The 9859-nt window shown below is 37.0% G+C and overlaps 1 protein-coding gene across 2 annotated transcripts; it reads right to left on the bottom strand.

Moving 5' to 3' along the window:
* Positions 1-1339: 1339 nt before the first annotated feature.
* LOC121238331 (carbamoyl-phosphate synthase large chain, chloroplastic) lies at positions 1340-9011 on the bottom strand. Of its 2 annotated transcripts, none has more exons than XM_041135167.1 (4): positions 7495-9011; positions 5982-6674; positions 3104-4671; positions 1340-1485 (listed from the first exon to the last, which is right to left on the bottom strand). In XM_041135167.1, exons 1-3 carry the CDS (start codon positions 8842-8844, stop codon positions 3124-3126), a joined length of 3591 nt encoding a protein of 1196 aa, XP_040991101.1. In that variant the 5' UTR covers positions 8845-9011; the 3' UTR covers positions 1340-1485; positions 3104-3123. The 2 variants fall into 2 exon arrangements, with proteins under 2 accessions (XP_040991101.1, XP_040991100.1); XM_041135166.1 differs by having other exon boundaries at positions 1340-1522; positions 7495-9010.
* Positions 9012-9859: the final 848 nt, after the last annotated feature.

Below are 9859 nucleotides of genomic sequence, written 5' to 3'. Positions count from 1 at the left end.
CACTAAAATCAAAGACAGTACAGGATGTTGAAATTTCAGGTTACAGACAAAGTACACATTGTTGGAATTTATGACAAATTTATACTTGTTTAGAACTCTACTTGAGGTGAGGAAGATCTTCTAGAGTTTTTACTTTTTTAGGATATTTATTATTTAAAAAAAATATATTGGTCGTTGATTCGGCCATCAAATCTGAATTTAATTGCCATGTGCTCATGTGACAAATTCCACATAATTAAATTAAAAAATAATGATTAAAATGTAAAGAAATCCACTTGATCCTAATAGGTGAATTATCTTCCCCACAAGTTCTATGTTTTAAGATTTCATAAAATACGAGGTTTATGTTTCCCAAATGATATAAGCCTAAAGTACTAAAATTTAAATTCGATGCCGCATTCCATCCAACATAGTAAAAAAATCAACAAATTTGATTGAGGATGACAAGATCCAGGAAAATATCACCCTCTTTTGTGGCCTTTTAAATGTTAAACTGCTGTAAGTTCTTCTAACAGTAGGAATATCAGTGATCGAGTCTAAGAGAAAAACTTTTTATAAAATCCTGAATATGATATGATATGCAATTAGCAATAATGCATGTTTTGCTGCTTATCATCCTAGTAAAGCATGAAACAAGGCAATTTTTCAACAAGTTTAAACCAGTCAGCAGTAATAGTTGAAAGAATTAGGCTTCGTTTGGTTATTGAAGTCAGCTAAGCTCAGTTGAGTTCAGTCTAATTTTAATCTGAATCTAACATCCAAACACTCAACTCTCAAATTATTAAACTCATCTCAACTCAAAACCTTCTTCCACATTGAACCCGTAACCTTTTTTCAACTTAAAACATCTTTATACGTGGAATCCACAACCTTTTCAATTTTCCATAAAAAGTATTAAACTCATCTTAACATTCAAACACATTTTAAACTCAATTTAGATAGGTCTCACATAATTCTCTTCATTACTCAACTCACTACTATTCATAAAGAACTCAACTCAGCTGAGCTCGGCTCAATATCCAAACACAGTCTATTCAATACAACCTCGATGTCTTGTCTCTAGAAGGTTCAGATTCTTCAGTAGATGTTAAGGTTCAACTTGACAGCTATATATATATATATATATATATATAATATATAATATATAATATATTTATAGACACGGAATTTGTTTTCCCCTATTCAAAGGAAAAGTCCATAAGCTGGACGAATGTTCAACCTTTTACACAAGACCACAAGCATTCATTCTGAACCCCTCAAACTTACATAATCAGCCACTTTCACAAGCTATATTAATAAATAAAATCATGACAGCTGTGTGAATGTTCAAGTTTTTTTATTTACAAGCAGCACACAGATTCAATCTGAACCCCTCAATCATGTTATCAACCACATCTGCACCGGCTGGAATCACTACGATCAGGTGGAGAGAAACTCAAATAGATACTCCGGTCCAGATCTTAAGAGAGATCTCTGCACAGAGGCCTGCCTGATAGATCAGCTGTTGAGGGTAATATATATCCTAGAATAACATCAAATAAATAAATGCTTAAAACGGTCGGTGATACCAAAAGCTCCTTTGATAAATGAGCCGTAAGAAAATAGATATGGATTCATTCGTTTGCTAAAACAAACTTGGTGCCCGGAAGAAGGCAGTAAAAATTTCCCTTTTTGGAAACTATGAAGCATTTTTGCATCTAAGAGGCTTGTCCTATAGTTGGCTGCAGGCGACAGGGGAGTATCCCTCTTGCAGGAGATGAAGGATATACATCCGCTCCCAGATGCTTATATAGTAAAGTAATTTAAGCTTAAGTACAAATAAAAGTTTAAATTGGTAATTTATGTAGATACCTGTGGACTGTGGTGAAATTTTTTTATCATTACTCCTAAATAAATTAATGTACTCCAACAAGTACGACAAATATACTGGTTGAGGAAAAATGAAATCTCGTACATTTTCAGCAAATTCTATAAAAAAATACATGGGGATAAATGTAAGAGCTGAGTAGTACTGGAATCTTTTGATCAACCTTTGTGCCAATAGATTGAATACTGTATGCATCCGATACGACTTCAGCACGTTTAACAAGCTAACAGCACTTCTCAAGTTGACCAAGTTCTTTGAAATCAAAGCACCATCAAATACACTCACATAAACGAAGGATGCTAATTCCAATATGACCAAACATAATTAAGATTTGAATGTTTGGGTAATGAGATGAGATAGGATGAGAATTCTGTGAATAATAGTGAAATGATTTGAGTTAAGATATTTTATTGAGTTTTGGAAAATGAGAGAAAAAGTTGAATAAAAATATTGTAAAAGTTAAAAAATTGTTTGAATATAATTTTTGTTTTGAAATTTAAAAATGTTGTATTGTTTTTGTGTTTTTTTTGAAAGTTTGGAAAAGTTGTAATGATTAGGTAATAATTAAATGAAAAAGTTTGAAAATTTGAAATTGAAAAGTGTTTTGTATTTGAGAAGAAAACTAAGAAAAGTTTTGAGAATGAGATGAGAACATCTCCTTTCATCTAACTTCCCAAACAACCCATAATCCCCTACCTAAAAGATAAGATACAAAATTACCAAGTCCAGTAGCCATGCACAAATTTATCAGAAAACACCATTGAAATGTGTAAAATAAACTAATATGCTGCAATTACATACAAACCCACAGAAGTTAAGCATACAGTAATAGTTAATTTATGACGCAGGATCTTGAATTAGTATCTACAATACTCACTCAGTCACACGTCTAAGATTCTATAATGGGAAGTAGGAAGCAGTACACTAATAGTGAAGTTTGAACAACTTTCTTAAGAGAATTAAAGATCATATAGCAATGAACTACTGGCTAATGATAATTGCATCATCATATATGATATTATTTTCCACATATCAACATCAAATCTTCCCCTAAACACTACAAACTATTTTTTATCATCTGACATAAACAAAAAGATTTGGAAAGAAGAAAGAAGTGGTAAGATTTTAGTAAAAACAAACAACTTAAAATATTTAAATAAAAAACTGATCAATGCAACATTAATGGATACATATTAGAAAACTATTAAATAAAAGAAAGGAAGCGCAAGGGCTTACCAGAAAAATTACTAGCCAAACTATAGAGAGGAGGCTGACTGCAAATCTTTACTACCCTCGGTTTTAACCTCAACATCAAATAAGTCCTGAAGAGCAATCATCTTAACAGTGCTGGACTTCAAGCTTTTTATGGCTGCTGCAGTTGCCAAAGCTCCAGGAACAGTTGTTATCACAGGAACCTTGTAAGCAAGACCCATTCTTCTCAGCTTCATTCCATCAATCTGATCAAGTGCATCACCTGAGCTTGTAATCACCATCAACTGGATCTGCCCGTTAGCAAGCATATCACCAGCATGTGGCCGCCCCTCGTGCAGCTTCAGCACTCGCTCCACTGGAATCTTTGCTAATTCAAGAACATGTGCCGTCCCCGAAGTTGAAACAATACTATAATCCAGCGCCAGAAAGGCCCTTGCAATTCTTTCAAGATGGGGCTTTGTCAAGTCATTCAAGCTTAGGAACACAGTACCAGAAAGTGGTAGTTTATGGCCAGCTGCAATTTGGGCCTTCGCAAATGCAATAGCAAAATCAGGATCAATACCCATCACCTCACCAGTGCTACGCATCTCAGGCCCCAACAAAACATCACAGCCCTGGAACTTCTCAAATGGAAGAACCGCTTCTTTGACCGACACATATTTAGGGATTACCTCTTTTGTGAAATCTAGTTCATGAAGGGACTTCCCAGACATGACGAGGGAAGCATATTTAGCCAATGGATGTCCAATAGCCTTTGACACAAATGGAACAGTACGAGATGCACGAGGATTTGCCTCGAGCAAGAAAACGTCCCTTGAAACTGTAATTGCGTACTGGCAATTCATGAGACCACATACATTCAGCCTCTTAGCCAACTTTGTAGTCCATGACCTAATTGTGTCCAAGCAAGAAGCTGGGACAGTTTGTGTAGGAATCATGCAAGCCGAGTCACCCGAATGGACGCCAGCCTGCTCGATGTGCTCCATGATCCCACCAATCACCACATTACCTTGTGAGTCGGCAAGTGCGTCAACATCAATCTCAATAGCATCAGATAAATACCTGTCAATCAATACAGGTCGTTCTGGATCCACCTCAACAGCATTTTCCAGGTATCTCACAAGCTTTTCATCACTATATACAATCTCCATTGCACGGCCACCCAATACATAGGAAGGCCGGACAACAACAGGATACCCAATGTCTGCGGCAATGGCAATGGCATCACTGTCGCTCTTGGCAATTCCTCCTTTTGGCTGGTCGATGTTTAACTCTTTCAATATTGCATTAAACCTCTCTCTATCTTCAGCTGCATCTATGGAATCAGGCGATGTACCCCAAATCCTTACAAGCCCGGCCCCACTGGCACACTTGGGCTTGTGTTCATCTAAATACTGCTGGATTGGGAGAGCCAGCTTCAGCGGTGTTTGACCCCCAAATTGCACAATGATTCCATCAGGTCGTTCCAAATCAATTATGTTTATAACATCTTCAATGGTCAGGGGCTCAAAATATAGACGATCACTCGTATCATAATCAGTGGATACTGTTTCAGGATTTGAATTCATCATGATTGTCTCATATCCTGCTTTCTGCAAAATGGGAAAAGAAGAAAATATAACAATAAAACCAATAGTTAGAACATTAAAGCAACAAGACCATGTGCAGCCAGTCCTCCAAGAATATGGTTGTCAATTCATTTAAATATACAGTCACTGGTCCATTTTTGGACTGTTTCTGTATAATCACATCAATTAACCGATGAATTAACCATTATGGCCGCAATAAAGATTAACCATATTAGAGCAACAAGGCCAGGTAAAACCAGGTTTTTTTATACCACTATCTCATCCAAATATACAATGAGTAGACCACTTTTTGGACTGGTTTCCAACAATTACAGATACATCACACTGAAATCAGAGATTTAATCAGTAAAAGATTGTGTTTAGATGACATTGTTTTCATTAATAATACTAATCCAATGCATGCATAAATGTGAACAATTAATTAAACGCATTCATTTTCTTTTTTTGAATGAAGTTCATATGTGATACATAAATGCCATTTTGATGCTGCCCATTACAATTTTATGAGGTAAACAAGGAATCGAGAATAAACAGGCTTTCCATCAAAAAAAAAAAAAGAATAAACGGGCTTGTTTCTCTCCTATTCATTTTTTCCATCTTATAAAATTTGGACATTTTAAAATAGAATATGAATTCCACAATTGTTTATCAAACTCATCTTAAATATTTCTATCCAACCATAGGCCCCCAATAAAGTATCTAACTAAATTTATCTACTTCCGACTCCATATCAAAAGTTCAACAAGCCTAATTCAAGAGCCTATAGTAGAAGACTCATGGCTAGGATGTTTGATCATTCAAATAACGAAATAATATATGGCAATGAGTTTTGCTACACATAAGCTGGTGAGTTAGCACACCACTTATAGTGGGACCCATATAACTTTAAAAAAAATAAAACACCGATCATTTTTTAGCATAGTTGACACTATCGTATTACATGGGGATAATGTTCAAGAATTATTGTCTTTAATTTATCGCTTTTAGAATGTAGTTAGGAGTTCTTATGTATACTTCCTGTGTACAAGAACTATGTCTATTTCATTCATATATATAATATCTATCCTTTACTGATCAAGAAAAAATTAGCATAGTTGATGTGGAAAGCTTCCACATTAGCAGCGTGTTGGGTGTGTAAAAAATAAGGCTTATAAATAGATTTTCTCATATGGCAATATGATTCGGCTAGTACCTTGTTGCCTTCTCATGCCAATAAACTGTCCACATGATAGATTAGCCTGGTTCTCTTAACGAGAGAAAACACATTATAAAAAGAGGAGATGGAGGAAAAAAAGATAGTCAGCAGGACAAACCTGAAGGGCAAAGGATGTATGGCAACAGCAATAGTCAAATTCAATCCCCTGACCAATCCGATTTGGTCCACCGCCTAAAATCAAAACCTTCCTTCTTTGGGTGGGATCTGATTCACACTCAAAATCATAGGAAGAGTACATATAAGGAGTATTTGCCTCAAACTCTGCTGCACAAGTATCTACTCGCTTATATGCTGGAGTCACTCCTAAAGACAGACGCTTTGATCGGACTTCTTTCTCAGTGGACTTAGTTGCAAAGGCAATCTGCTTATCACTGAAACCTCTTCTCTTCACTTCATAGAAGTCGTTCTTGGTCAAATCAGACAAACTACGAGCAAGGAGGAACTGTTCCACATCTACCAGCTCTTTAAGCTGTGTGAGGAACCATTTGTCAATGAAACTCAGCTCATGAATATCATCTACCTTCATCCCCTTCTTCATTGCAGCATATATGGCATGGAGTCGATCTGGATTAGGGACCCGAAGGCTATACTTCAACTCTTCCCATTCCCTCTCAAGTTCTTTAAACTGTGCACAACCCCATCCTGAGTAGCCACATTCCAGTGATCGAACTGCTTTCTGGAAGGATTCCTGGAACGTGCGGCCTACTGCCATGGACTCACCAACAGATTTCATTTGAGTTGTGAGTATTGGCTGAGAACCAGGGAATTTCTCGAATGCAAACCGGGGGATCTGCATGTCAAAGTTGATGAAAAGCAAATTGATAAGTAGCATGAGGAGGGGGGAACAAGAAAGATTCTATTCCTTCCTGCATGCGTAGAAGCTAACAAAAAATATTAGTGGAAGTTAGCAAGAGCTTATGGATAATCATAGCTCAATTTTGAACATAGCATCAATCTTAAACATTATTAGTATAAAATTTATTTTCTTCCAAGCGCCCCAGGGAGTGGGGGGATCTCTCTCTCTCTCTTCAAGCCATTAACATGCATGTATAATACTATCTCTGAAAAATGCATGATGGCAATCAAATAAGAAAATAAGGCCACTTCTGCCAAGATTGATCATTTACTTAAAGAAAAGGCAAGCCAAATGCTACGAAATCGTTCTTTTTTGTGATATAACTGTATACAAAATGCTCTAGTACTCGAGACAACTCTAGTTATTGCAACAATTGATGGCACCCAGAGTTGGTAGAGGGGCCGAAAAAGGAACTTATTAATCATTTGGGTAATGGTTGCCAAGCTGCACTTTAGTCCTCTCCAAACTCTTATATAAATGTCATATCAACGTAAGATGAAAACAGCTCGCGTATGATATTAAAGCTCCAACGATAAATGTCAAAGAAAGTAGAGTAAAGATTTAAAATAGGAGACCAAGTGTGAAACGGAGAATAAGTAACGTGGGATCGCATACACTAAAATTCACTTATATCATTTTCAAACTTAAACCCGCTATATAGTACAGAATTACTTAATTTATACTTTAAGAGACAAGATAGTCTTGATTCTGAATAACAACAATAATGCTACTAAAGTTAAAAAGAAACACTTGCCTTAGTCACCACATAATCTATTGAAGGCTCGAAACTAGCAGGGGTCTTCTTCGTGATGTCATTTGGAATCTGATCCAACGAATAACCAACAGATAACTTGGCGGCCATCTTAGCTATCGGAAACCCTGTAGCCTTCGATGCCAGAGCCGAGGACCGCGACACCCTCGGGTTCATCTCAATCACCATCACCTCACCATCTTGAGGATTAACGGCAAACTGCACATTGGAACCACCACACTCAACCCCAATTTCCCGAATTATAGCTATGGAGTAATCCCGAAGCCGCTGGTACTCCTTATCGGTCAATGTCTGGGCTGGCGCCACAGTAATCGAATCCCCAGTATGAACTCCCATCGGGTCGATATTCTCAATGGAACATATAATGACCACGTTGTCGGCCAAGTCTCTCATGACCTCGAGTTCATACTCCTTCCATCCCAGCAGAGATTTTTCCACCAAAATCTGCGAAGTCAGGCTCGCTGCAAGCCCAGATTTACATATGGTCTCAAACTCCTCCTTATTATAAGCAATACCGCCTCCGGTACCTCCTAAAGTGAAGGCGGGCCTGATAATCAATGGAAACTCCCCAATATCTTTCGCAATTTCGATGCACTCACTTAACGTGGTAGCAATCCCCGACGGCGGCGTTTTAATCCCAATGTTTTTCATGGCCTGCTTAAACAAGTCTCTATCCTCTGCTTTCTTGATGGCCTCGAGCTTGGCTCCGATCAATTCGACGCCGTATTTCTCGAGTGCACCACTCTCGGCCAACGCCACCGCGAGGTTCAGCGCTGTCTGGCCGCCCATGGTGGGCAACAGAGCGTCGGGGCGCTCCTTCTCGAGCACCTGCTCGATTAATTCTGGAGTCATCGGCGCAATGTAGGTCCTATCAGCCAAATCCGGGTCCGTCATGATCGTGGCCGGGTTAGAATTAATCAGAATGACCTCGTAGCCCTCCTCGCGGAGCGCCTTGCAAGCTTGAGTGCCCGAGTAATCGAACTCGCATGCCTGCCCGATCACGATGGGCCCGGCCCCGATTATCATAATCTTCTTCAAGTCGGTCCTTTTCCCCAACTTGGGTATCGAATCGGCGATGGAGACGGCCGATTGTTTGCTTTGAGCCGATCTGACTCGGGTCCGATAGTCCGCCTCATGCCGAGCGAGCTGAACCGGCCATGGTCGGAGGCTTAAAGGGGCTAAGTTTCTCTTATTGCGAAGCTCGTTGGAGCAGAAAAGGACCCTGTCACCGTTTGGTTTCGAAAACAAGCGTTTGGAGCGAGAGAAAATGGAAGACGGTCGCGAAAGAACGACCTTGGAAGACAGAGTATCGCAGTTGATGCAATAGCCCATGATCGCTGAGAGTCACTCTTTCTTCAACAAGTTCGGAGAAACTGCAACATACAAAAACGGAGCTAGAGATAGAGAGAGAGATTAGATAATATTCAAATGGAGGCTGAGAAGATATTGGAGAAGGTTGATAATGGAAAGTGAGTGTCCTGGTTGGTTTTATAAAAGTAGAAGAAAAAGTGGAGGGGGCAAACAAGACAACTTGAAAAGACTAGGGTTTAGCTCAGTGGCGTTATGTCGCTGTCCGGGAGTTACTTGGGCGGGTCGTATGAGAGAAATCGAGGCCCAATTTGTGATTGAGCCGCTCTGCAGCCGGATTAATTCTACCTATAATTGTAAAATATGACGCGTGATTATTTTAAAAAATAATATATTTTATTATTAAAAATTATTTTTTTCATATAAATTTCATATTTTATTTATTTTTTTTAAATATTACGTGACGATTATACAATTTACAATTATAAATATATTTTATTTTTGCATAAATCCATTTTATATTAAACTACTAAGATAATTTAACTTAAAATAATTTTTCATACTTTTTAAAAAATTATTTATTTAAATATAAAAATTACTTCTTATAATCATACTAAAGATACAATTTAAACTTCACTTTAGCTATTAAAATATTATTTAAATTATATAAACTGATATAATCAATTTATATAATTTAAATGAAGAAATTCTAAAAGGAAGCAGAGTTTTAACTTCAAACTATGCATCTTTTAATCTAAAAATATGTATTTCAATCTCATTTAATTATTTGCATATATTTAATTAAACAGTGAAAAAATAAAAATAAACGTAACAAAAATCAAAATAAAAACTACAAAAAAAAATCATATTCAATCAATTTCTTAATTTTATTTATCGATTTTTTTAAATATCAATCTAAAATTTATTTTTTAAAATTTATTACTAAATTTTTCTATTTATTTTTACAGAATAATAATAGATACAAACTCTAAATATACAAGTCTTGTATAGTTCCTTTATAAAAAAAAAAAGTGAATTC

This window comes from Juglans microcarpa x Juglans regia, chromosome 7D, assembly GCF_004785595.1.
Source record: "Juglans microcarpa x Juglans regia isolate MS1-56 chromosome 7D, Jm3101_v1.0, whole genome shotgun sequence".
NCBI classification, from domain to species: domain Eukaryota; kingdom Viridiplantae; phylum Streptophyta; class Magnoliopsida; order Fagales; family Juglandaceae; genus Juglans; species Juglans microcarpa x Juglans regia.
Note: the sequence above shows the minus strand (reverse complement) of the source record. Positions and strands in the feature narration are given on the sequence as shown.

What these genes read in the sequence shown, in the direction of transcription:
- LOC121238331 (XM_041135167.1), bottom strand. Translation starts at nt 8,844, where the DNA reads ATGGGCTATTGCATCAACTGCGATACTCTGTCTTCCAAGGTCGTTCTT. An exon ending in TAGATTATGTGGTGACTAAG is followed by an intron (nt 6,675 to 7,494) that starts GCAAGTGTTTCT and finishes TTTGACATGCAG; the next exon opens with ATCCCCCGGTTTGCATTCGA. An exon ending in ATACATCCTTTGCCCTTCAG is followed by an intron (nt 4,672 to 5,981) that starts GTTTGTCCTGCT and finishes CCCATTTTGCAG; the next exon opens with AAAGCAGGATATGAGACAAT.